Raw genomic sequence first — 27,955 nt, 5'->3', positions numbered from 1 at the left:
TGCAGCCTTGGAGCCGAGAGCTGGTGTGCCATTGGAGTGAACCTCTGCTCTCCCCTCTCCCCATCAGATGTGGTGACGGACTTTGACTTTTCTCCATTCGACGCGCTCCTGCTGGCAACAGGCTCTGCTGATGAAACCGTGAGTGTAAATCGAAACGGGCCGAGGGGGGTGCATGCGGCAAACCCACTTGAGCAGGGGAGCGGGGCGGTCCTATGGCCCTGGGGTCATCTCTGGGCTGTGGCTTGTACAGGACTTTTCTTGGAGAACTAAGGCGTGGGGCTGAGGGGCAGCCACAGAGGGATGGGGATGTAAAACGGAGCTGTTGTGCTTGGCCTTCAGGCTACGAGAAGTATGAAAACGCCTTCCCAGTTGTAGGGGGAGAGGCAGCTGCTGAGAGCCCAAGGAGATCAGTGAGATGCGGGCTCAGTGCCCCCCTCAGGGTCTGGGGCAGTGACGGGCTATGGGAACTGTGCTCTGCTGGCAGCAAGCCAAGATGTTCATAGTAGCCACCTCTGGGGCGGAGGGCAAGGCTCAGGGGCAGCCACATTTGTGAGGCAGGTGGGCTGTGTGTCTCCTCTGTCCGTGCTGGGGAGGGAAGGGGAAAGGGCTGTGATTGGCTTGGCTCTATAACCCCACGTGGCACCCAGGCTGTATGGCCAGTTGGGTAGGACTGGGAACCCCACAGAGGCTCCAGTCACCCTGCCTAGGGGGGACAAAGCCAAGGAGGTGAATGGCTGAGCACTTGCTGCCAGCTTTCTAGAGTAAGGGAGCCTAGTTCAAACCCCACCTCCGCACATGGGCGCTGTGGCAAATGGAGCCTTCTGAGTGTGTGGCATCTTCCTGGGGGATTTGGGCATGGGGGGAGGGGCCTTCAAGGGGTCTTGCTGGGGTTCACCCTAGTGTCTCGGGCTGTAGGTGAAGGTGTGGCGCCTGTCTGAGAGTGGCCAGGACCTGCCCTCCTGCCCTGGAATGACCCTGGGGCCAGCGGGATGCCAGGTGGAGACACTCCAGTTCCACCCAACAGCAGACGGCGTCCTGGTGAGCGGAGCTGGGAGAACGGCAAAGGTCTGGGATGTGGCCCAGCAGAAACCCCTGACAGGTAGGCATGGCCGTCACAGTCCTGCAGAGCATGTGCCCTTGGCCCAGGTGCAGCCTTTCCTGAGTGAATGCTGGAGCAAGTCTCTGCTCAGCTGCATTTACTCTGGGAACTCCTGCTACCTGACTGGGGCTAGTCCCTTGGCCGACTCTGTGTCCCCTTTGTGGGTGTGGTGTTTTTCTGAATGACCTCAGTGCTGGTGAAAGCTGCCACCTGAGCAGTGCTGCAGGGCACAGGTAGTGACTGTCCTAGACACCCATCAGGGTCTTAACCCAGTCCCGAAAGGGCCACCCTGCAGGGAGTTCAGGCACCATGGCCCAGTTATTCCTTGGCCTCCCTGCTGAGACATCCGTCCAGAGCATGTGGTGAGTGGTGGTGTGGGCACCTGCTCCCCTCACTCTGGGGTGTGTGTGAGACCAGCACATGTCACGCTGGCCACTGAACAGCCCCTGCGTTGGGATGGCGCTTGAGCACCCTGGCCTCAGCTGGGTTTGAGCCAGGGCCCTATATGAAGGAGGCCTATCCACTGCCAGTACCTCGAGCGGCTCACTTCTCCTGGCACTGCCTGCATCTGAATTGGACTGGAAGCCCTTGGGGCTGGGGCATGGCCCTTCACGTGAAAATGAACCGAAATTCGGTCACCTGTTTGTTACTTTCAAGCAAAAAATCCAGTATTTGAAATGTTCAAAATGGAAGGGTTTGGCTGGAGAAGAGACTAATGCCTGCAGTGGTGCAAACTGCCCCCACTCTTCTAAAGTGCTGCTGTGTGTTAAGTGTCTGACCTGTGACGAGACTGTATGTTTGTGGGGGAGGGGAGGAATCACCCCCCCTTTTGCCCTCCCCTAGTGGTGACTGACAGCTGTGCCCGCCGGCAGCTTGTGCCCAGCAGGGATTGACTCCAACTCTCACTCACCTCCCCAGCACTGGAACCTCACGGCGACCTGATCCAGAGTGTGGCCTGGAAACAAGATGGTGCCCTCCTCGGCACCTCCTCTAAGGTGAGCACAGCGGGTGCACCAGGTCAGGTGGGCTGGGAACCCCGAGTGCTATTTCCTGAGCAGATCTGGTGTGCGGTGTTCGGGGGGGTGCACACTGGGGTACGATCAAGCCACGGTGTGATGGGAGCATCTAAAGATCATTCTCCTCCCTCAGCTGTGCTAGGAGTGCTGCTGCTGGAGCCAGGCCGGCTGCCTCTTCTTTCAAGCAGCCCAGGGCTGCCCGCCGCAGCACCTCGGGACAGGCTTGTAGAACCGAGGCGTGAGTGTCGAGCTGCTTGTGCACTAGATGCCCAGGGCTCTCTAGCCTCCCCCGCAGCAGAGCTAAGCCTGGACTAGCTCCCGTCTGCTAGGGAGCCCATGACAGCGGTGCAGTGGGGGATGGGACTGGACAGCTGCTGGAGGGGCTGAGCCTGGCAGAGGAGAGGGGAAATGGCAAAATGCAAAGCACTCCTGTATGTGCCGTCCTTGGTCTTGTCCCTACTGAGCCAGCAGGCGCGGGCTGGAAAGGTCTGACCTCAGTTCTCCTTTGAACTGACCCAAACCCCTCTCACCCTGTGTGCTAGGGGAAAGGAGTTCAGCTTTTACCAGCGAAAGGGGTCTGACAAAGGTGAGTCCAGGGCCTGTTGCAAGGGGAAGGAGCAAATAAAATACGTGGTGGCTGATTGTCCTGGCTTGTGTGCTCCAAATGCACAGCTTGCTGCTTTCCAGTGATGACGTCCCACCCCAGTACTAGGGAAATGGCAGAGCCTTTGTCTAGAGAGTCACTCGCTTAGAAAGGCAGCAGGGAAACCAGCAAATGCCTCTTGCCATACGTGCTCTGACCCCTGCAAAACCCCTTTCCTAGAGCCACGAGGCTAGCACCATCAGTGTGCCACCTTCTGCTCCACGTGGTATTGCCAAGATCTGTCATCAGCATTTCTGCTTCCCTCCTCCAGACTTGGGTTGAAAACACTTGATGTGTTATGAACAATTGTGCTGTCTCCCTGCAAACATACAGCAAAAGCAGCTAACCCATCATCTTCCCCGTCCCCACCGCTCTCCTCCCCTTGACAGCCTTTGCTGTTACCCTTCCTCTTAGCTCATCATGTGAAATCACTTAACAGAAAAGAGGCTGCAGTTCCTATGGCATTCCTTGCCACAAATGGGCTGTTAATCCTGGTTCCCTGTTCAAATAACATCACCAGCTGGGTTCTGCCTCCCTAAATTCCTCCTGCAGTTTCAACTGGGTACAATAGTCCCTTCCTATCCTTGGCTGTTATGTAGTGTTGCTGTGTGCTATTCTGTTCCACCCTAGAGGCAGCTGCATTAAGAGATTCCTGTGAGGTGGGTAAGCTCTCTGGGATCCTGCATTAACACAGGATGCTGTTTTCTTAGAGTTATGTAAATCCACTAGTCATGGAGTGGGAATACAAGAGGCTGGCCTGCACTCCAGAGGCCTGCTCAGTATCTGAACACACCCTTTCCTAACGAACAATTTGGCTCTTCCCTAATAAGGGTGTCTGGAGGGAAAAGTGTAGCAGGGGAGTACCACTCTGCAGAGCAATGCTTGATGCAGGGACCATCTGCTAGAGGAGTAATGGCTCTCTTTGAGTGGGACCTGCATTCTGGCTAATCTTCAGCAGAAAGCCTGCCAACATCCCTGCAGAGGACAGAAGAGGTTGAATGGAGGGGAGGGCATGACGCATTCTGTAGTACTATATGTTGCCAGCAATGACTAGTCAAACGTATGGGCGGGTGGCGAATGTGAGACCAGAGAGTGACCCTGGATTTGGTGTTGCTCCCTGAGCAGTGTGTGCTGCGGAGGTGGAGTACTCTGTGCAATGTTCTAACGCTATGTAACAGCTGGCTTGGTTGCATGGGTACCAATATAACCTTCAGGCAGCAGGTCTATGCATAGGGCAGAAACAAGCTTTCCTGGGGATATGCTCAGCATGTATAGAGAACTGCACCACCGTGCACAGTAAGCATTTCTCCAAGTTTCTTTCAAGTCTATGGTGCTAGTAAACTTGATTCTTTGTTCTGTAAAGTAGGAATGTAATATTCCTGGAGTCACTAGATGGTGCTATTGCAGATTGTAGTTCTCTTCATCTGGCTGAATAAGAGTTTAAATATTTTATTTACCAGATATTGTCAAGACACTGTCACTTAACATCAGACTTAATCAGTATTAATGTCATCATAACAGTCATAAATAGGGCCCTACTTAACTTGCAATATTGTGGAAATTGCAGATTCTTCGATATTAGGCTTCCACCACAGTTTTGACAGCGTGAGCCCTGCCATGCCCTCCCAGGTGGCTGACAGCAAAAAATCTCAGGGAAAGTAATAATGTATTTTTTTACCACAAACAATAAGATCCATTATTACTTTTCTGCAATTTTCCATGGCTTGTCCACAACTTGGCTGCAATTTTTTGACAATCATTCTGCAATTCAAAAAGGGCCTTAGTCATAAATAGTCTGTCAGGCAGTGCTACAGAATGGTCAGCAGGGGTCACCCAGGATTTTCCATGGTTCTTGATTTGCCTGGCTTCCAACAGCAGAATTCATGCAATGTTCCCTCTAATTTTTTACATCCATGTGCAGAATTAATCTTCTTATGTGTACCAATATGGAGGTGATATGTGGTGGTGGTGGGGCTGAGGGATTTGGAGTGTAGGGGGCTCAGGGCTGGTGGTGGGAGTGGGCTCTGGGGTGCGGCTGGGGATGAGGGGTTTGGGATGCAGGCTGCCCCAGGGCTCTGGTAGGGTGAGAGGACTCCCCTCGGCCCTCTCTCGCCACAGCAGCCCAAGGCCAGGGGAGAGGCGCCTCTGCCTGTGTGCCCTTGATATCCGTGTGGCCCCACAGCTTAGAGGGAACTTAGTTACTAGGTGTGTACAAAAGTGTTTGAGATCCTGATGAACAAAACTCTCATGGTCTAAAAGTAGAATTTCTTGATCCAAAATCAGAACCAACTGGATTCAAAGTATATTTCTGCAACTTGTCCCCCTCTCTGATTGTCCAGTCATTCCTCCAGTTTCTGTACCCCATGGTCTCTGAGTGTATGCGCGATCCTTGACATGGCTGGTGCTGGCTCTCCCTGGCTACCTGGATACTGCAGGCATACTGCATTTTTGTGCCTCTAGAAGAAGTGAGGCAGTAATATTCCTGTTGATACTGGCAAATCTGTCTGCAGCTGGGCTAATGACTTCTAGCTCTAGCTGCTGACTGGGGAAGGCAAAGTCAGACATTTGTGACAGCTTGCTGATAGCAGCCCAGGTAATCACATGCCATTGATTGGCTGTTCCCAGGGCTGTTTCTTCCTTGCCTGGCTGCTCTGGCGGGCGACTCGCTCTTTGTCCCATCCCTTCTGTTTGCCCACAGGATTGCAGACAGCATGGCTGAAGTGCGGTGAAAGCAATCCAGTGATTTTTCAAGTTGCTGGCGTTCTCGTGACTCGTACTGGTCAATGCAGGCATCTGACTGCCTTTGAGCTCTGAGTGCAGGGCTTCCATTGGCCAGCCTGGAAGGGCTGATGCCACCTCTTGCTGTGGCAGAGTTGACCTGGTGTGGGGGATTACAGGCTCCTTGCTTTAGTAGGTGATGCTGGAAGCAGTTGACCTGGTGTGGGGGATTACAGGCTCCTTGCTTTAGTAGGTGATGCTGGAAGCAAATACGACACTTCAGCAGCAAGGGGAAATCCTGGCCCACTGCTGTCAAGGGAAGTTCTGCCATTAGTTTAAATAGGCCAGGATTTCACCCCGGATCTCTGGCCCTGTATGCCTTTAATCCCTCAGGTCCCTGAAGACTGAGCTTTGTCACTGCCAGTGCATGTGACTGGAACCATCAGACTCCTCCAAAGCTGTTGGGTCTTTGCTGACCACTGTCCTGGGTGGCAAGCGCACGCTTCCTCTCCTCGCCAAGCTGTGGGGGAGAGTCCAGCGTTGTGTGTCACTCAAACTCTCCTCACATCTCACTCTGCCTGGCTCCTCCAAACAGTCCTGCCCCCGTCCTGCGCTCTTGCTCTCTGGGGTAGATCCTTAACCATATTCCAGCAGTGCCCAGGCACCTTGGCCAGGCTTAAGGCCTGTTGTGCTAGGAGCTATGCAAACACAATGAGAGGCAGTCCCTGCCCTGATGACACTGCCATTAAAATGACCAGACCAACGGCGTCTGAGCGGAAGGAGGCTGTAAGAACAAACCCTGACATGCTCAACCCATGGTACGGCAGTGCCACCAGCCTGAGCTGGGTTTTTCTGGGAAGTGATTAGCTAACCAGCTGGAGGATGGGAAGGGGGCGTGCACAGGGCAGGTGGGGAGATGGGGGAGGACATTGGCACCCGCAGCAGAGGACAGAGAAGGCCCAGTCAAAGCATCGGATGCTGGTGATCTCGGCGCCCAAAGGTTCCTGCTGTGGCTGATCCTGCCCACTCCTGTGCTTGTGAGTGGCTCCTCCCAGCCTGTTCTCTTCCCCAAGGGGTTGTGGTGAGGGGTGGGGTCATTGGGGGCTGGTGCCCTGTGAGGACAGTGTGGGAGGGGTAACTGGGTCAGTCTCCCCCCATGGGATGGCTGGCCCTGCCCGGCCTGGTTTCCACATTGTGCTGCCCCTGCTGAAATCCAATTACCCCAGTGCTTCTGCTGCTCATTGGAAGATGAAGGGGAGAACTGGCTAGGTCCTCGGCTGGTTCCACTGTTCTGGGTTTCCTTGAATTGGGTGGGAGTGAGGGACAGGCCCGTGCTGCGAGGTGCCTGTGCAGTGGGCTGATGCGCTGCTCTGGCCAGTCAGCTGTGCGGAAGGGAACGGGCGATACTCAGCCAGTCTGGGGCAGGATTGTAGCTGCTCGTCTTACCAGCAGAGGTGTTGAGGGAGGGAGCCCTAGCTCCATTAGGGCCCTGGGTGTCCTTGTGGATACTTTCCATTCTCACCAGCGTTAAAGGACCTGTTTGTGTCCCCCTGACACCTGGGCAGGCCTCTGCCTTCAGGAGGGGTAGACATCTGTTGAGAATTTAGTGGATGCCTGCGAAGGAATATGCTGCAGCTGACCTTCCCCACTACCCGGGCTAGGCTGTCTTTGTCTGTGCCAGCCCTACAGATGCCAGCTTCCTCCCCCAGAGCCAGGCGGGCTCCGCAGGGCCCACAGGAGCAAGTGTGCCACAAACTCCCCATCAGCATGTCTGACTACAAACACACCCCCAGCAGAGCTGGAGCATGGGAAGGACTCCCAGCCTGCAGTCTCATCTTCATAGCAGACCCAGCCTGAGATGGCTGATCCGAGCAATGCAATGGAGAGCTGTGCCTGTGGGCATGGAGCAAAGAGTGATTGAGAGGAAATGGGTGACGGGATGGATCACTTGAGGATTACCTGTTCTGTTCATTCCCTCTTGGGTGCCTGGCATTGGCCACTGGTGGATGACAGGATACTGGGTTAGATGGACCTTTGGTCTGACCCAGTGTGGCCATTCTTATGAGAAGACAGAGTAACACATTGCCCATCTGTAGCATCATCCCCCAAGGATCTCTAGCAGCACGTGGACTGGACACATACTTACTCCCAGTGTACTGCTCGGGGTGAGGCCCCAGAGGAAGAGCCAGTAACAAAGCCATGACCAGAACCTAGCAATCCTGCATTCCGGGCAGCACCTCTCCCATTTATACAGCACCTAGCACAATGCGCTTCCCATCACTACCATAATAACAAGAGCCCATGACTTCTAGCCCAGCTCAATTCACTGAAGAGATTGAGACTTCATCCTAAAGAAACGCACTGCTTACTCCTGGCTGTTGTTGCTAGGGACGGCAGAAGCAAACTTTGTCCCATGCTGAGGCAGGGGAGAGCGGGGCTCAGCCTTGGCTGAGGCAGGGATGTGTTAGGGTCGCCAATTTTCTAATCACACAAAACCAAACGCCCCTGCCCCACCCTTTCTCTGAGGCCCTGCCTCCTACTTGCTTTATTCCCCCTCCCTTTGTTGCTCACTCTTCCCCACCCTCACTCACTTTCATTGGACTGGGACGGGGGTTGGGGAGGGGTGAGGGCTCTGGGCTGGGGCTGGGGAGGAGCGGGCTCTAGGCTGGGTCAGGGGGTTGGGGTTCAGGGGGGTAAGGGGTTTAGAGTGCAGTAGGGGACTGGGGGCTGGGGCAGAAGGATGGAGTATGGGGCCCTCTGAGGAAGTGGCCACCAGGTCCCTGAAGCCTCTAGGCACATAGGCAGCTGTGCACACTGCCTTTATGCCCACAGGTGCTGCCCCCCGCAGCTCCCATTGGTTGCAGTTCCCGGCCAATGGGAGCTGCAGAACTGGTGCTGGGAAGGCCTAGGGGCTGCAGGGACCTGGCAGCCACTTCCGGGGGCAGCATGGAGCCTGGGCAAGTAAGGAGCCTGCCTTAGCCCTGTGCCCCTGTTGAGTTGCCAACCAGACTTTTAACAGTGGTGCCGACTGGAGTTGCCAGGTTTCCTTTTCAACTGGGTGTTCTGGTCGAAAACCAGGTGCCTGGCAACCCTAGCTGTGTTGGAAAGTCACCAGGCACGTTCTGGGCACTGTAGAAATGATGAATCGGGGTCTAGGTGTCTCAGAGCTGGCTGGGTTTGTATGGGGCATTGCAGTGAACGGGGGGAGCAGACCCCTTCATCCTGGTTGAGAGAGGGAAAAGGTGGTGGTGTGGGACTGTGGCGAGTGAGCACTAGATGGTGCTTGTGACTCACATACTGCTCCAGAAGGGCCGGCTGTGCGGCACTTTCCCTGTGCGGCACTTTCCCTGCCTGGCTTGAGCACCCAGCTCAGGGCAGGTCTCTGAATTCTGCAAGGGCAGGCCTCCAACCTTCAGGGCACCCCAGCCTTGTCTGTGCTCGACTCTCTAGCAGAGCCGGGGTGGGCCAGCTGGCGCTGCTCGGGTCCTGGCACTGTACCTCTCGCTCAGAGCCAGTCTGGGGGACGTGTTAATGCAGCCCTGTCCCTTCTAATGTCCCACTACTACTGGAACTCCCCATCACTGGAGCTCCCCAAGGGGTCTCTCCAGACCAGGGCTCTGGGGCTCTGTCCTCGCACCCCCATCCTCCCGTGCCCTCGTGGGAAGGCTGGGGCATGGCGCCCTCAGCAGCTGGGAGAAAGGCTCTGAAGGTTTGAACAGCTTGATTCGTAATAATTTCTCTCCACTGGGGGCTGCTTCCTTGTAGGGTCGCAACCTTGCTAATTCCCCGCTCAGCTGCCTGGGGGGCTCTGCCTGATGGAGGGTTGGGGGAAGACACTTTTCAGGCAGGCATGCCAAACCCATGAAAAAAAATGCAGAAATTGGGCTTGTTTTTGGTTTAATTGGCTTGTTTGGCTTGTAGCTTGTTGCTTTTTTTTTTAATTTTATATTTTTTTTCATCAGGCCCTGGCAAGCAGGGGCAAGGTGGGGAAGAGAGTCAGGGGTGCACAGTGGGCCCACCACAGTCCCAGACTGCATGCCAGGGGGATCTAGTCACATAGAGCATTGGGGTTCTTAGGGATTGGCTTGTTTTGGCCTTATTTTGAAATGGGATTAGCTTGATTTTTTTTTGGCTTATTGTGAAAGTCAGGGTTCTTATTTACTGCGTGAAAGTTGGCAACTGTGCTTTCAGGCCCCTTTTCTAAAGCATGCCTTAAGAGTTCCCACTCCTGAGAGCTGAGCGGGGGCAGGTTGCACCATGGGCTATTGGCTGCCTTGCTGCCAGCTCAGCAGAGGTCCCGTGGCACTGGGCTGCCATCAGAAAGCTTCATTTGCACCTGCCAGTGTGCTGAGGTCTGAACAGCCTTTGGGATCCATAGATCTGGTAGGAACAGATGTGGCCACCCGGGTAGTGCTTTCCCATTGGACCAGCTTCCTCTGCCCCCTGGTGGTGATAATGACAAACCTCATGGTAGAGAGCGCTTCCCAAACCAAATACCAGGCTGGTGGAATTACTGTACTGAGTGTCCTTGGGATTGTCCTGTGACGAGGGTTTGGCTGGAGAAGGTGGGAGGTGGTGACTGAGCAGAGCCCAGCAGCAGTAACCAACTGTTCGGGCCAGGAATTGAAGAACATTGCAGCGACATTGCAGTCCAGTTCCCCTGTTACTTAATGACCCAGCTGGAATCTGGCCCGATTGCACACCTTGCATCTCTTCTCCGGCACAGTACACTCTGCCTGGTCAGGAGGGGGCAGACCCTCCATCTGCCCTCCTTTGTGCCTGTAGCCCAGTCTGGGTTGGCATTAACCGAGAAGAGCGCCTTTGGTGTGACATCACCTGCTCACTTGCAGCACTTTGGCACAGAGGATCCCAGTCCAAGCACTGACAGGATCTGTCTGCTCTTCATGTGAAACCAGGCTCCATGCACCTTCCCTGAAGTACTGGCTGCTGTCAGAGCCAGGTTTTTGGACTAAATGGACCTTGGGTCCAATCCAGTCTGGACAGTCCTAAGTCTTGGTAGGACTTTGCTGGCCGCTGGGTAGCAGTGCTGTGCTGTTGCTGTGGGGCAATTGATCCTCTTCCTGCTGGTGCTGCTGTCCCACAGGAATGTGGCTAGGGCAAGAGCTGAGAGGAAGAATTCCCTGGGCTCAGTCAGAATGCACAGACAGGCGTCTTCGGTCTGGGGCATAGCGGTGATATGTGGTGTGTGTTTGGTCCCCTTGTGCTGCCTCTTCTCCCTGATCCTATGGTTGGGTGGCTGGGCTGAGTCGAAGGCTGTAATCTGCTGCAAGGCAAAAGCTGTCCTGCAGGCACTAGGGCTAGCATGGGGCTGGGCCCAGAGAAGGGAGTGAACTTTGGGCCTGCTGAATCCCGCAAGCCCTCAGCAGGGAGTGGGCCAGAATGTCCCTTTGTACTGCCCCTTGAGCCAATCTAGCCCTGCCAGCCCGGAGTGCTGGGGAATCCACCATTTCATCGTGGCTGGCTCGCAGTACGGAGTAGCTGCCTGCTGCTCTGAGCATGCTATGAGAGCCAGGCTCTTGAGCTAGGGAATAGTCTCCCCAGGGAAGGGCTTGGCAGCCCCTTTTCCTGGGACACCCAAATTAAACACTGACAAAAGAAGCCTAGATTTGTCCTGGGTTTGTACAGTGCCATGGGGTCCTGCAGTGTCCTGGGCCTGCTAGGGTGATATGCATAATCAATAAGCCGTGGAGAGCAGTCAGTCCTGGCCCCTGGCAGGGAGATGAGCTGAGCAGCAGGGCTCTCTTCCCTCCTTCTCAAAGTGATTTAGGAACATGGATCATCTGCAAGGTGCCGTGCCAGCAGGATGCCTGAGAGGCAGGGGAAGCAGGGTGGTGGGGGAGGTGACAGCGATGAGGTCAGCTCTTAGTCCCGCCTCCTTAGAACCAGGCCCTGCTGCAGTTTCCCTTGGTCCAGACATTTCTAGTTGCTCCTCCTCTGGGAGCCTCTCTGCCAGGAGAAGCTGAGCCAGTTGGCACCTCTAACGCCCTTGTGGTGTGCTTGGAACTATTACTGATTCCACTGAGGGCTCTTTTCTTTCTCTCCCCCCCGCCGCCCCACCTGTTGGCCTTCACCACGGCTCCCTCCCTTGACTCATGTTCCCCTGGACATAGGCCAGGGCACATGGGCAGACAAAACAGACCCCGTCCTCTCCCGGAACAAGATAAGAGAGAGCCCCAAGGGCACGGGAGAAGAGAAAGCAGCCTGGAGACACAGGGTTTCTAGGGCGGAGATGGAGCAGGAATCACTGCCACTACCCTTGTCTGCAGCAGTGTCCTTGATCATCCTGGGCTGTTGTCAGCGCAACGTTGATAAGGGGCTTGATCCCTGGGGCCCAGGCCTGCATGAGGAGTTTGTAGGGCGATCAGTGCTTGGGGGTGTTACGGGGGTGGTGGAGCCGATTAGGGCCAGTGTGACCCATGGGAATGTTCCCCAACACACATGGAGCTCTAGGGACATGTGGGATGTCAAGCTGAGCCTGCCGATTGCCGTCACCACACTCCCCCGTGCATATGGCAGGGCTCTCCAGCATAATGCCCAGACCAAGGGTTTGGTCATTACACTAACAGTCAAGCCAAAGGTGCATCCTTCCTCTGCAGAGGGTGCTGGGCCCCTCTGTCCTCCTGCCGGCCCGCTGAGCTGCTGCCACAGGGAGCTCCGCAGCCAGGCTCTCAAGAGCTGGAGGCGAGGAAGCCTGCAATTCCTTCCCTAGCAGCTTTGGGGGCAGGCGTGGCTTCCCCCTCGTTCAGCTCTCCTCCCCTCACTCCGACCTGATGGCTCGAGTGCCGGCCTCAAATCTGTGAGTGAGGGAATGGGTTTCCATCTGATGGTGGGAAGAGGGAATAGGTAGGCCCCAAACTGATCAAAGCCCCAAGCCTGCCTGTCCGAGAAGGGGGATTGGATTGGGACGAGCACCATGCTAGCTCCATGGGAGAGCCAGTCACTCTGGCGTGAGGGGAACTCTGTCCCCCCAGAGCCAGCGTGCGTGTGGGTGAGCACAGACAGCAGCTTTCCAAGCACCAGCACTGTCAGCGCCCCTGGGGTCTGCACACCCTCACGCCAGCCGGATAAATTCAGCTCCCTCTCCGCTAGTCGGAGCCGCAGGTCTTGCCGCATATGGCAGAAGCCGGCAGGCCAGAGCAGAGGAGTGGCATACGAAGGGTTTCAGAGTAGCAGCCGTGATAGTTGGTATCTGCAAAAAGAAAAGGAGTACTTGTGGCACCTTAGACTAACACATTATTTGAGCATAAGCTTTCGTGGGCTAAAACGCACTTCCTTGGATGCATGCAGCGGAAAATACAGTAGGAAGAGTGTCTCGTTGTAGTGTGTATGATAACACCCATTGTTTTATGGTCTCTGTATGTATACATCTTCCTACTGTATTTTCCGCTGCATGCATCCAAGGAAGTGGGTTTTAGCCCACAAAAGCTTATGCTCAGATAAATTTGTTAGTCTCTAAGGTTGTTTCTCAGTCACTTTATTTTGCCTGTAAGTGCACTTTGACAGCATTTCCTAGGCCGCTGGGGTTCCCTTTCTTTCCCTCGGGGACAGTGAAGTGGCTTGGTAACAAGGCAGACCTATAGGCCTCAGGGACTCGGAGCCTATCCGCACTGCAGTCCTGTGGCACGATCACAGCTCGGGTTGACGTCCCCAAGCCAGCTTTAACCCAGCCAGCTCAGGTACCGGAGGCTGGAGCAGGGACAGCAGCTTAGCCTAGCCCTGTGAGTGATTCCCCAGGGGGGTGTGGCCAAGGTGCCACAGGCGGCTTTGTGGTTCTGGTAGCTGACCTTGCTAGATGACAGCTAGCTCCAGTGTGTCTGTGAGCTGCAGTCACACCTTGAAGACACCCTTAGCGGGGCTGATTGGGAGGCAGGGGGATGGATGAGAACAATTGAGGGGGAAAGGAGTCCAGGAGAGCTGGCTGTATTCTAAAGAATCCTCATTGAGGTTGCAGGAACAAACCATCCTGCACTATAAGGTGGGTAGAAAGCTGGCTAGATTGTCGGGCTCAACGGGTAGTGATCAATGGCTCCATGTCTAGTTGGCAGCCGGTATCAAGTGGAGTGCCCCAAGGGTCGGTCCTGGGGCCGGTTTTGTTCAATATCTTCATAAATGATCTGGAGGATGGTGTGGATTGCACTCTCAGCAAATTTGCGGATGACGCTAAACTGGGAGGAGTGGTAGATACGCTGGAGGGGAGGGATAGGATACAGAAGGACCTAGACCAATTGGAAGATTGGGCCAAAAGGAATCTGATGAGGTTCAATAAGGATAAGTGCAGGGTCCTGCACTTAAGACGGAAGAACCCAATGCACAGCTACAGACTAGGGACCAAATGGCTAGGCAGCAGTTCTGCGGAAAAGGACCTAGGGGTGACCGTGGACGAGAAGCTGGATATGAGTCAGCAGTGTGCCCTTGTTGCCAAGAAGGCCAATGGCATTTTGGGATGTATAAGTAGGGGCATAGCGAGCAGATCGAGGGACGTGATCGTTCCCCTCTATTCGACATTGGTGAGGCCTCATCTGGAGTACTGTGTCCAGTTTTGGGCCCCACACTTCAAGAAGGATGTGGATAAATTGGAGAGAGTCCAGCGAAGGGCAACAAAAATGATTAGGGGACTGGAACACATGAGTTATGAGGAGAGGCTGAGGGAGCTGGGATTGTTTAGCCTGCAGAAGAGAAGAATGAGGGGGGATTTGATAGCTGCTTTCAACTACCTGAAAGGGGGTTCCAAAGAGGATGGCTCTAGACTGTTCTCAATGGTAGCAGATGACAGAACGAGGAGTAATGGTCTCAAGTTGCAGTGGGGGAGGTTTAGATTGGATATTAGGAAAAACTTTTTCACTAAGAGGGTGGTGAAACACTGGAATGCGTTACCTAGGGAGGTGGTAGAATCTCCTTCCTTAGAGGTTTTTAAGGTCAGGCTTGACAAAGCCCTGGCTGGGATGATTTAACTGGGAATTGGTCCTGCTTTGAGCAGGGGGTTGGACTAGATGACCTTCTGGGGTCCCTTCCAACCCTGATATTCTATGATTCTATGGTGTGTAGAAAGAGTAGTAAATATGGCAGGCGACCAGCTTGGCTTAACAGTGAAATCCTTGCTGATCTTAAACACAAAAAAGAAGCTCACAAGAAGTGGAAGATTGGACAAATGACCAGGGAGGAGTATACAAATATTGCTCAGGCATGCAGGAGTGAAATCAGGAAGGCCCCAAATCACACTTGGAGTTGCAGCTAGCAAGGGATGTTAAGAGTAACAAGAAGGGTTTCTACAGGTATGTTAGCAACAAGAAGGTGGTCAGGGAAAGTGTGGGCCCCGGGGAGGCAACCTAGTGACAGAGGATGTGGAAAAAGCTAATGTACTCAATGCTTTTTTCACCTCTGTTTTCACAAACAAGGTCCGCTCCCAGACTGGGCAGCAGAGTATGGGGAGGAGGTGACCAGCCCTCTGTGGAGAAAGAAATGGTTCAGGACTATTTAGAAAAGCTGGAGGAGCACAAGTCCATGGGGCCGGATGTGCTGCATCCGAGAGTGCTAAAGGAGTTGACGGATGTGATTGCAGAGCCATGGGCCATTATCTTTGAAAACTCATGGCAATGGGGTGAGGTCCCGGATGACTGGAAAAAGGCTAATGTAGTGCCCTTCTTTAAAAAAGGGGAGGAGGAGGATTGGGGGAACTACAGGCCAGTCAGCCTCACCTCAGTCCCTAGAAAAATCATGGAGCAGGTCCTCAAGGAATCAGTCTTGAAGCACTTGGAGAGGAAGGTGATCAGGAACAGTCAGCATGGATTCACCAAGGGCAAGTCATGGCTGACTAACCTAATTGCCTTTAATGATGAGATAACTGGCTCTGTGGATGAGGGGGAAACAGTAGATGTGTTATTCCTTGACTTTAGCAAAGCTTTTGATACAGTCTCCCACGGTATTCTTGCCAGCAAGTTAAAGAAGTATGGGGTGGATGTATGGTCTATAAGGTGGATAGAAAGCTGGCTAGATTGTCGGGCTCAACGGGTAGTGATCAATGGCTCCATGTCTAGTTGGCAGCCGGTATCAAGTGAAGTGCCCCAAGGGTCGGTCCTGGGGCCGGTTTTGTTCAATATCTTCACTAATGATCTGGAGGATGGCATGGATTGCACCCTCGGCAAGTTTGCAGATGACGCTAAACTGGGAGGAGTGGTAGATACGCTGAAGGGTAGGGATAGGATAACAGAGGGCCCTAGACAAATTAGAGGAATGGGCCAAAAGAAATCTGATGAGGTTCAACAAGGACAAGTGCAGAGTCCTGCACTTAGAAAGGAAGCATGCACCCATGCACCGCTACAGACTAGGGACCGAGTGACTAGGCAGCAGTTCTGCAGAAAAGGACCTAAGGGATATGGTGGACTAGAAGCTGGATATGAGTCAACAGTGTGCCCTTGTTGCCAAGAAGGCTAACGGCATTTTGGGGTATATAAGTAGGAGCATTGCTAGCAGATTTAGGGATGTGATCATTCCCCTCTATTTGGCATTGGTGAGGCCTCATCTGGAGTACTGTGTCCAGTTTTGCGTCCCACACTACAAGAAGCATGTGGCAAAATTGTAAATAATCCAGCAGAGGGCAACAAAAATGATTAGGGGGCTGGAGTACATGATTTAGGAGGAGAGGCTGTGGGAACTGGGATTGTTTAGTCTGCAGAAGAGAAGAATGAGGGGGGATTTGATAGCTGCTATCAACTACCTGAAGGGGAGTTCCAAAGAGGATGGATCTAGACTGTTCTCAGTGGTACCAGATGACAGAACAAGGAGTAATAGTCTCAAGTTGCAGTAGGGGAGGTTTTAGTTAGGATATTACGAAAAACTTTTTCACTATGAGGGTGGTGAAGCACTGGAATGGGTTACCTAGAGAGGTGGTGAAATCTTTCCTTAGAGGTTTTTAAGGTCAGGCTTGACAAAACCCTGGATGACTTCGTTGGGGATTTGGTCCTGCTTTGAGCTGGGGGTTGGACTAGGTGACCTCCTGAGGTCCCTTCCAACCCTGATATTCTATGAATTAATTGAGCTGCCTCTTAGTGTGACATGGTTCCCCTGCTTTCCAAGAGAAGTGCGTGGGACAGTCGCTGGGCTGGGGGCATGTCCCTGACCTTCACTTCTACCTTGGGCCTAATGACCAGGCATTTGCGGGTCTCTAAGTGACCCTTATGTTTAGAGACCCTCCTCCTCCAGGTGTACGTGGTCCCTAGGTGCTTCGGGACAGCAGTGGTGGCTGGTCCCCCGGGTACCAGGCCCTGCACTCTCTGCCTGCCCTGGCTCTGGCAGACCCGCTCCTCTTCCTGCCCCCCGCGCCTCCCCCCCCCCCCCCCAGCAGGCAGGACTTGCCAGCTATTAATCAATGGAGAAGAATCTCTGATAGAGTCCAGGGGGGAGCCTCTTGGCTGGAACAGTGCCAGCTCTGACTGGCAGGCGGAGAGGAGTCAGTAAAGAAAATGGGCCGGGGGACCCTTGGGAAGTCGCAGGGACCCATCTCCGCCCCTGCCAGGAGAAAGCAGCTTGAATGAGGGCAAGTGTGGCTATGGATCCAGGTATTGACTCAGGTCTCTACTGGGGCAGGTTCTCTCTGCTGCAGGCGCTGGGGGCTGGAAGCTCTGGCCGTTGTCCCCGCTCCAACAAATTGCAGAGCAGGCCCCCCTGAGACTGGCTCCTTGGGCAAAGTCTGGCTCCCCACATGTCCCCCCAACACACAGTTCACTTAAAGCAGACTGCATCAGGGTTCCCCTCTAGGGGGCTTTTTGGGAAGGGATGGGGTGAGCCATAGGGGAATGGGAGCCAGCAGCCCCAAGGAGGGTGGAGGTCACAGGCTAGTGCTGTTCTGTGGCTGGTGGTCCCCGCCCCCCCCCCACCAACCATGCATTCAGTCCAATGTGCGTTAACTGTCCTGTGTTCTCCATGGCGCTCACCTCCAACTGTTTTCCTTGTCTCTCCACAGGATAAGAAGCTGCGGATCTTTGACCCAAGGACCAAGCCAGCTGCAGCCCAGGTACTTCCTTGGTCTGCGGGGGGCGGGGGAACGGACGGATGGATGGACAGCCTGGGTGGAGCAAAGCGAATTCGAGGTCGGTGGTCAGATACCATGGTGATGGGCCCAGTAGAATGAGCTGAATCGACCCAAGAGCTACAAGGTGTAGATAGTCCGGGGTCTGTCTGTATGGGATCTTCACTGCTGGGATCTGATATTCGGGAGAGGTACCAGGGTTAGGAAGGATATAGTTACAGACTGAGCTCCTTGCGGTGGGGTGTGCTCCGGGCAGCTCCATGGAGACTGTTCAGCATGGGTTGAAGAACTGTACCAACCTCTAGGTGTTCATATGCCCAAACCACTGAATCTTTGGGTGCCTGGAGTGGCTGCTGGCTGCCGCGGGCTCCGGCTGTCTTTTGCCTGGTGAAGTTCTGCCTGTTGCTGCCTCCTCCTCAGGCCTAGGGTCCTTTCTTGGCTTCCCTGAGGCTATCTGCATAGAGCACGGGGAAGCTTTTAGGCCATGAAGACTTCAGTGCAGGACACCTGCTTCCAATCTGCAGTCCCCTTTCATCCTGATCCTGGTATTCCATGAATTCAAAGCGACTGGTCGGGGCCCATCTGCAGTCAGCGGCCCCAGCTCCTGTGGGGAGGGAGGTGGCTCCCACATGGGTTGTTTGCCTCCAGGTTTTTCCAGCAGCTGAACGAAATAGCTTCAGTGTCATTGAGGTCTGACCGACCGGCTCAGACCGGCTCACTAAACGCAGTGATTAGAAAATAAATAGTGGGGTTGGAGCTGCATTCAGCATGGCGTTTAAACAGCCCCCATTAGAGGTTTCCTGTGGCTTCTGGAAGCAGAGGTCCCTCTCCCCTCTGGGCTGGCTTGAGTTATAGGAAGCATGGAGGAGTGGGAAGAACTAGTGGCTTCCCCTGTGCACCCAGCCTGTGTTTCCTTCCAGGACTTCCAGTGTCTGTGCCCTCCAACTGCTCATGCTGCAGCCCTTCCATTGTATGTTAGGCCTCGCTTTTTGTTGCGGGGGTGTGTGTGTGTAAGACACAGGCAGGTGTGGTCTCCCCAGTTGCGCATGGTGTCAGACGGATGGGCGGTTGTGCCTGTTAGGCCTTTCCACCATCCTCATGGCTGTGGCCTGTCGAGAACTCGCTGCACTAATACTGCTCGCAGCCTGTAGAGATTCCTCTTCAGCACCAGCACTAGAGGCCTGCGTGCCAGGAGCTGACAGTCTGCTCTGCTGGGTGTCTGTCTGTCTAGGTGCTGGCAGTGGGCAGAACTCTGTCCCCCATAACCTTCTCTCTCCCCCCCCCCCACCCCCGGTGCGGGAATGGGGATGCGTTATTGGCCAGAGTGCAGTGAAGTGCAGCCTCTCGCAGCAGAGTTGGAGAGCCGTGCCACCCGGTCTTTGTGGTTAAAGGGCTGCTGGCTATTCCGAGTGCTTGCCAGTAGCCCGTGCTCACGGGTCTGAGGAGAGGTGAGCCTGGGGCACCTGGGTGTTGGCTAGCTGGGGCAGTATGGGCTGGCCTGGATCTCAGTGCTGAGCTGGTCGCCCTCACCCCATCCTTTGGCCTGTCCCAGCAAATTACTCCAGCTGCTCAGACCCTTCCATGGGAGGCGGTGGAGATGCCGCTCACACACAAGCCTGCAGTCTTCTCTCTGGAACTAGCCAGAGGGCTGACTGTCGAGGGGTGCGGGGCTGAGTGTGATGAGTTTCTGCCAGGTTCCTAGCCCTTGCTGGCTGGCCCCTAACGCTATCTGAACCAGTTGGTTCATCGAGCCATACCCCACTTGGGGTGCTCTCATCAGACAGCATAGGCTAAGCAGGGTCGGGCCCGGTCAGGATTTGGATGGGTGACCGACAGAAAACCCAGGCTGCTGCAGGAAATGGTGTCAGATTCAGCAGGTGGTGCTGTTGAACTGGTGCGCCAGCATGGTGCTCGGGGATTCCCCGCTGCTGAAAGAGCCTTAATTCTGACCACCAGGGGCTATCGTCCGTCCCACAGCATCCTTCCTGCATGTCGGAGGTGTTAGCTCCAAGGTCCTGGCCTGACTTCTCTTTCCACTGATTGTACTAGCCTGCCTTCCCTCTGCAGCAGTGCAGAAAGTGCTGTGTTCCAACACTGAGGTGGCTACGCTCAGCAGCAAGGGATGGGGGGGCCTACCAGGATGAAGGGCACGCAGGGAATAAGATTTTCAGCGACATTCTGAATTTACATCGCTATAGCCACGTCTCTTGGGGGTGGGAAAGATCTCCCTCCCTGAGGGACGATGCTATACCGACCTGACCCCTGATGTAGACACCTCTCAGGGAGGTGGATTAACCTATGCCGACAGCAGAATGCATCCTGTCGCCATGTTTACGCCGCAGAGCTACAGCTGCGCCGCTGTTGTGTTTTAAGCCCTGACCGCCTCTTACCACACGTTGCTTGGGTGCCAATCAAAGCATCTTGTGTAGGCCTGGCTTGTACACAGCCCCTCTCTCCCCTGGGGTGGCTATATGCACAGACCTGTCGTGGGGAAGTGGAGCAGCTAACACAAGCTGGAATGGCAAATGTTCGCCTTTTGAACTGCATCTTTGCCTCCCACTGCTCCAGGTGCATGCCCGACATGGCTGCAAAGTGTTGAATCTCTTCCTGCTGGCGTGTAACCCCGTGCTACTCCAGAGGTCCCCCTATTTATTCCCTGCGAGCCCCTGTCTGGTTGTATAATGGCACGTCAGCAAGGGGTGAGCTCGGCGGGTTCCAGCCGAGTCTCCCAGAGAGGGTGGACCCCGTCTAGCTGAGCTATTAAAAATATTGTGTGAATGATGGTTGCTGTTGAAAATAGGCAGTTTGCCTCCTCTGCCGTCTGATCCATCGATGTTTGTGTCCAGTGCGAGCCCCTCATCTGTGTCTGGGGTTGCCAAGAGAAACATGCACCTTCTTGGCAGTTACCAAGAAATGCTGAGTTGCAGCCATAATCCAGTCTCGCTTGTAATTAATGAAGATGTTTAGTCTTCTAGAAATGCCACATATTACATTGTGCTGAAGGGAGAACCTTTAAAATGCCATAAATCCTGAGAGTTTGCACAGGATTTAGTTAGCCAAGAGGAATAAAATCTGATTTTCCTGTTGCTGAAGCGGCTGGGTTACTTGGAAGGGCTTCTCTTCCTGTGGGCCAGAGCTGCTATGAAATTGTGTCGTCTCAGGGCTGCCGTGGAAAGCAGTGGGTTGCTGCGCTCTGTCCTTTAACGTGACCCAGTTTGCATAGCAGCTACTGAGGCACCAGTACAATGAGTTTTCCAGGTCAGCTGGAACCACTGATGTGACAGAAATAGGGGCAGGATGTAACAAAATCTGAAGCAAAACTTGTGATGCTAATGTCCGGAGGCTCCGGACCTCTGACACCATAGGTATGCTCTGATCCTTCATGGCATAGAACCGTCACAGCCTTTCCTCTTAGAGCCTGGGTACTGGAGTTACTCAGGACTGTCTCACTAAACTGACTGCTCCTTCTTTAATTTAAAAACAATCTGACCATTGCAAACAAGAAACCAGGGATTGGAGCTGTGACCACATGGAATGTTGGAGCCTGACTGGCAGCTCTGTGGCCGGGAGTCCTCTGTCTTTCCGTAGAACAGAGATATTATGGGCTAGGGCCATGTGAACTTCCCTCAACAAGGTGCCTCTCCGTTGACCTTCAGGTCCGCTCTTGGGGTGGGGTAGGAGTTCTGTCTTTGAGCCATTCAAGCCTTGATTGTTCTGCTGAGGCTGCCACTGCCCTGGTGCCAGCTGTGGTGGTGGATTTCTGCTATGCGTGTCTGTCCCCTGAGCACTAGAGGGCAGTGGGAGGGGAACTGTAAAAGGCTGAAATTAAAAGCATGAGAACATAAGAGCTGGGATGCTGGGTCAGACCATGGTCCATCTTGCCCAGTATCCTGTCTGACAGTGGTCTGTCCCAGAGCTTCAGGGGGAGTGGAGAGAACAGAGCAATCCACCAGTTTTCCACACTCTGCTTGTGGCAGTCTGAGGCTTAGGGTCACCCAAGCGTTGGGTTACATCTCTGACCATCTTGGCTAATATCCATTGGTGGACCTAGCCTCCATGAACTTATCCAGTGCTATTTTTCAACCCAGTTAGACTTTTGGCCTTCACAACATCCCCTGGTAATGAGTTCCACAGGTTGACTGTGCATTGTGTGGGGAAAAAGTACTTCCTCTTGTTTGTATTAAACCTGCTGCCTGTTAACTTCATCGGGTGACACCTGGTATTTGTATTGTGTAAAAGAGTGAATAATGCTTCTGTATTCACTTCCTCCACAGCATTCCTGATTTTTGTAGACCCCATCATCTCCCCCATTAGTAGTCTCTTTTCTAAGCTGAACAGTCCTGATGTTTTTAATCTCCCCTCATATGGATGCCTTGATCATCTTTGTAGTAACTGCTAAATTAGACCCCATCATTTTATATGCATAGTTGGGATTATTTTTTTTAATGTGCATCATCTACATTGAATTTCATCTGCCATTTTGTTGCCCAGTTGTGTGAGGTTCCCTCTGTAACTCCTCGCAGTCTGCTTTGGACTTAACTATCTTGAATAACTTTGTATTTTCTGCCAACTTTGCTTCTTCATTAATGATCTGGAAAAGGAGATGAACAATGAATACATTGAACAGCACCAGTGCAAGCACAGATCCCTGGGGGACGCAGCTGTTCACCTCTCTCCATTGTGAAAACTGACCATTTATTTCAAGCCTTTGTTTCCTGTCTTTCAGCCAGCTTCTGATCCACAAGAGGACCTTCCCTCTTATCCCATGGCTTCTTAGTTTCCTTAAGAGCCTTTGGTGAGGGACCTCCTCAAAGGCTTTCTGTAAATCCGAGTACACAATAAATTGATTGGATCACCCTTATCCACATGTTTTTGATCCCCTCACAGAATTCTAATAGATTGGTGTGGCATGATCTCCCTTTACAAAAGCCATGCTGACACTTCCCCAACAAATCAGGTTTATCAGTACCTGATAATTCTGTTGTTTTCTATAAATTTGCTCTGTACTGAAGTTAGGCTTACTAGCCTGTAATTGCCAGGATCGCCTCTAAAGCCCTTTTTAAAAATCGGCATCACATTAATTACCTTCCAGTCACCTGGTACAGAGGCTGATTTCAGTGGTAACTTCCATACCACAGTTTGTAGTTCTGCATTTTCATATTTGAGTTCCTTCAGAACTCTTGGGTGATACCATCTGGACCTGGTGACTTATTACTGTTAATCAATTTGTTCTAAAACCTCTTCTATTGACACATCAATTTGGGACAGTACTTCAGATTTGTTGCCCAAAAAGAATGGATATGATGTTGGTATCTCCCTCACCTTCTCTGCAATGAAGACTGATGCAAAGAATTTGTTCAACTTCTCTGCAACGGCCTTGTCTCCCTTGAGCGCTTCTTTAACTCCTATGTCATCTAGTGGCCTAGCTACCCATTTGGTGAACTGCTTCTGATGAACTTAAAACAAACAAACAAACAAATTACTGTTAGTTTGTGCATCATTAGCAAGTTGCTTCTCAAATTCATACTTATATTTTTACATTTTACTTGCCAGAGTTTGCGTCCCTTCCTATTTTCCTCAGTAGGATTTGACTTCCAAATTTTAAAGGATGCCTCTTTGCCTCTAATGGCCTCCATTACTCTGCTATTCGGCCATGGTGGTACTCTTTTGGTCCTCCTGTCATTTTTGATTTGGGTTATATGTTTAGTCTGAGCTTCACTTATGGTGTATTTAAGTAGGTTCCAGTCACTGTGCCCTTGTGACTGCGCTTTTTAATTTCCATCTAATTAGTGTTCTCGTTCTTGTATAGTCCCCCCTTTTAAAGTTAAATGTTACTGGGGTGGCTTTTTTTTTGGTATTCTCTTCTCCCCCCTCCCCCCCCCCCCCCAAGCATGTTGCATTTAATTACATTAAGGTCACTATTACCGAGTGGTTCAGCTACAGTTACCTCTTGGACCAGATCCTGTGCGCCACTTAGCACTAAATCCAGAATGGCCTCTCCCCTTGTGGGTTCCAGGACTAGCTGCTCCAAGAAGCATTCATTAATGGTGTCTAGAAACTTTGTCTCTGCATCGTATCTTGAGGTGATATGTTCCCAGTCAATATGGGAAAAGTTGAAATCCCCCTTATTAAGGATAAGATTATGTCATGGAGGTCATGGATTGTGACTTTCAGAGACCTCCATGGTTTTAGAGTGGTAGCCGTGTTAGTCCGTATCAGCAAAAACAACGAGGAGTCCTTGTGGCACCTTAGAGACTAACGCATCTATTTGGGCATAAGCTTTCATGGGCTAAAACCCACCTCATCAGATGTATGGAGTGGAACATACAGTAGAGAGGTATAAATACACAGCATATGAAAAGATGGGAGTTGCCTTACCAAATGGGGGATCAGTGCTAACGAGCCAATTCAATTAAGGTGGAAGTGGGCTATTCTCAACAGTTGACAAGAAGGGGTGGAAATCACTTTTGTAGTGCTAATGAGGTCAATGTGATCAAGGTGGCCCATTTCAAAGAGCTGATAAGAAAGTGGGGGGAAAGCAGGGGGAAACTAGTTTTTGTAGTGACCCATCCACTCCCAGTCTTTATTCAGGCCTAATTTGATGGTGTCCAGTTTACAAATTAATTCCAGTTCTGCAGTTTCTCATTGGAGTGTGTTTTTGAAGTTTTTTGTTGAAGAATTGCCACTTTTAAGTCTGTTATTGAGTGTCCAGGAAGATTGAAGTACGCTTCTACTGGTTTTTTAATGTTCTAATTCTTGATGTCAGATTTGTCTATTTATTCTTTTGCATAGAGACTGTCCGGTTTGGCCAATGTACATCCGTTTCAGCCCTGGAGTGGGAGGCCAGAGCTGTCAGCCAGCAGGGGCCCTGGAGCTCTGAGCCACCATGGGCTTCGGGGGTGCTGGCACCACCAGCCCCAGAGCCCCCCTGGGCAGCAGGAACAGGGACCCGATGCGCCGAGCCACCAGCCCCAGAGCCCCCCTGGGCAGCAGGAACAGGGACCCGATGCGCCGAGCCACCAGCCCCAGAGCCCCCAGGCACCATGGAGCTGTCAACCACTGGGGTGCAGGTGCTGGTATGCACCCCCACTCCAGCAGAGCTCGGGCTAATTTCCACCCCCCCCCCCCCCCCGCCGCTGCCAAAACCTGCAGGGCTCAGGCTTCAGTCATCTCCCCCAACAGCCCCCTCCCCCCATTATTTTTAGTAAAAGTCACAGACCGGTCACGGGCTTCTGTGAATTTTTGGTTCTTGCTGCAACCTGTATGTGGTTTTTACTAAAAATAACTGTGACAAAATCTTAACCTTGCCCATTATTATTGTGTTTTCTGGGTTTGTAGCCTCTCCCTTAGCATTTCAGAGTCACCGTCACCTTCCTGGTGAGGTGGTCAGTGGTATTTCTGCTAGGATTCTCTTATTATTCAAAGCATGGCATTTCTATCCACAGAGATTCTATGGGGCTGTCTGATTCATTTAAGATTTTCTCCTTATTTGACTGTGCTTTTTCTAAACCCGTAGTGCCACTCCCCCCCATTAGCATGACCTACTCTGTCATTCCCGGGTATTTGGTACCCTGATATTACTATATCCTACAGATTATCCTCATTCCACCAAATGCCAGCCTTCTCCCAGCCAGCTTCTGGAGCAGCCACGTCTTACCAGCTCGGTTTCAAATGCAGGAAGACCAGACATGAGCGCCCTAAGTGTTGGGATTCCAAGCTTAGAGTTTGGTTTGGATTTGCCGATCTTCCCACTGGGGGTGTAGATGGGAACAGTCAAGGGTAGGAGCCAGTGCATCTAACTACCGAGGGGCTTGGTTTACTGTTTGGGGCTGTGGCTGTGAGTCTGCCCCAGGCCCCAGTGTTCAGAGGATGAGTCCTTGCACGCTCTAATGGACTCTAGGGCTACTTTATGATTCCTGGGCACAGCTACGCCTACAAATAAGAAACTATTCAGTAGGTCACAGACCACCCGGAGATCACATCCTGTTCAGTTTTCTGGGTTCCATAGATCCACCGATTTTCCCCCCCCCCAAAGAAAAAAGACATCAAGCTCAGGGAAAGAGGGTCACCCAACTGCCCTCCACAACCACCCAGCCATCTTCGAAGGAGTAGTTTCGATGGGTTGGTTGAGGGTTCGAATCCCCTCACACCTCTGGATTTGCAGCTGTGTCCATTAGCCCACCTCCCCCCTTTGGAGACCACCTTGCCTCTTTCCAACATGCTTGGAGGTGGATTACTTCAGACAAGTGGGTCACAGAGGCCATAACATTGGGCTATACCATCCATATTACATCACTCTCCCCCTTCTGTTCCTTCCCCATCCCTCTTCAGGGATGTCTCTTGCAAGCTTTTACTGAGACAAGAAGTGAACTCTTTCCTTTGATTAGGAGCAGTAGAACCTGTCTCTCCTCCTCCTCACAAGGACAAGGGATTTTACTTGAAGTGTCTCCTTGTGCCAAAGAAGGAGGGAGGGCGGAGACTGATTGTAGATCTAAGACTTTTAAACAGTTGTAAAGTCTCAAAACTTCAGGATGGTGAGCTATAATTCCGGCAGCTATAATTCGTTCACTGGAGAAGGGGGATTGGTTTTCAGCCCTCCACTTACAAGTTGCCTGTTTCCATATAACACTACACCCATTGTACAGGAAATTCCTCTGCTTCACTATAGGCCAGGATCATTTCCAATGCCAAGTGCTTCCCTTCAGCCTTTCCTTGGCCCCAAGGGTGTTCTTAAAGGTCCTGGCAGTAGTGGTGGCTTCCCTCCGACAAGAAGCCCTCCTAGTCTTCCCATACCTCGATGACTTGCTACTCAAGGGCTCAGAGGTGCCAACTTTTCAAAGTGCTGGGAAGTGCTTGACCCCCCCCCCCAGCTACACCCCATGCACTGCCCCACTCCACCCCTTCCCCCAAGACTCCACCCATGCCCCACCTCTTCCTGCCCCTGCTTCACCCACGCACCCCACCTTTTCCTGCCCAGTTCTGCCCCCTCCCCCAAGCGTGCAGAGTCCTTGCTCCTCCCCTTTTCCTCCCAGCCTCCTGCCTGCGTGCTGCATTTGCAGCGGGTGGGAGGCACAGGGAGGGAGGAGGAGGCACTGATCTGCAGGGCCTGCTGGTGCGGGGGAGCTGATAGGGGGTATGCTGGTGGGTGCTCAGAACCCACCATTTTTTCCCTGTGGGTGCTCCAGCCCTGGAGCACCCACAGAGCCGGCACCTATGCAGGGGTTTCTCTTCCAAAGCAGTGCTGTCTTCCATCCAGTTGGCCCTCGCTCTGTCCCAGGAGTTGGGTCTGCACCTGAATGTAAAAAAGTCCAAGTTAATCCCTGTACAGAAGATACAGTTTATAGGGTGTATTTGGGCTCATTGACTATCAGAGCCTACTATCCTTTAGACAAATTTGTAACCTTGTCAGGTCTAGTACAGGCAATTCAGAGGATCCCTCGGACCAAAGCAGATCAGTCTTCAGCTGCTTGGGCATGTGGCAGCTTACAACTTTGTGACCGATCACGTGTGGCTAAACCTCCCCTGATTTCAGGGCTGGCTCAGAACTACCTGTTCTCCTGGCATATGCCTTGGACAGACAGATGACAGAGGGAGGAATTCTCTAGACTAGTGGAAGGATCAACTCCGCATGTGTGCATTCGTTCCTTTCTGGGGCCCAGCCCCATTAGTGACTTTAACAACAGCCGCATCCCTGTTGGGATGGGGAGACTACCTCAATCCCCCTCACTGCTCAGGGCAGATGGACAATTCAGAAAACCCGTCTCTACATCTATCTGTTGGAGTTCAGGGCTGTCAGGAACACTTGCCTTTGTTTCCAACCCCTCTTCGGGGGAAATCAATCAGGGTCATGACAGGCAATGTATCTCACATGTTCTATATCAACAAAGAGTGAGGAGCAAGATCCCCCACCCTGTGGCCAAAGCCACAAAACTATGGAAATGATGATCCAAATTTCAGCGGTCTGCCTCCCAGATATTTAGAACACCACAGCCAATGTCCTCAGCAGACACTTCTCATAGGACTATGAATGGGAGCTAGACACCCAAGTTCTCCACAGCATATTCCAAAGAAGGGAACTGGCAGAGGTGGGTCTCTTGGCCACCTTCAGCAACAGGAAATGCCCTCTTTTCTGCTGAAGGGGAGTCCGAGTCACCACTCCTTGAGAGAGGCCTTTTTTCACCCTTGGAAGAAGGGTCCGTTCTGTGAGTTTCCTTTAACACCGCTGATACTGAAGGTGATGAACAAGATCAGGCAGGACAGAGCCAGAATTTTCCTTAATGCTAACCTAGTCGAGACAAACTTGGTACCCTCACCTGCTTCACTGGTGTGTCCAACTGTCCCTCATCTCCTGTCACAGGATGAGGGTCATGCGCATCATCCCAATATAGCAGTTCTTCACCTCAGAGTGTGGCTCCTCAAGCGTTCATAGGATT

At 52.7% G+C, this 27,955-nt stretch overlaps 1 protein-coding gene across 1 annotated transcript in view; it reads left to right on the top strand.

Moving 5' to 3' along the window:
• Window positions 1-27,955, top strand: part of CORO7 (coronin 7) — a 205,703-nt gene that overhangs the window by 16,472 nt on the left and 161,276 nt on the right. The window contains exons 4-7 of the mRNA XM_084640902.1: window positions 68-138; window positions 916-1,099; window positions 2,018-2,094; window positions 17,457-17,507. Of these exons, the coding sequence (XP_084497028.1) occupies window positions 68-138; window positions 916-1,099; window positions 2,018-2,094; window positions 17,457-17,507 (383 nt within the window). The remainder of the gene's footprint in view (window positions 1-67; window positions 139-915; window positions 1,100-2,017; window positions 2,095-17,456; window positions 17,508-27,955) is intronic.

The sequence above is a fragment of the Lepidochelys olivacea genome (genome assembly GCF_965140295.1).
Source record: "Lepidochelys olivacea isolate rLepOli2 genome assembly, chromosome: 10".
NCBI classification, from domain to species: domain Eukaryota; kingdom Metazoa; phylum Chordata; order Testudines; family Cheloniidae; genus Lepidochelys; species Lepidochelys olivacea.
Note: the sequence above shows the minus strand (reverse complement) of the source record. Positions and strands in the feature narration are given on the sequence as shown.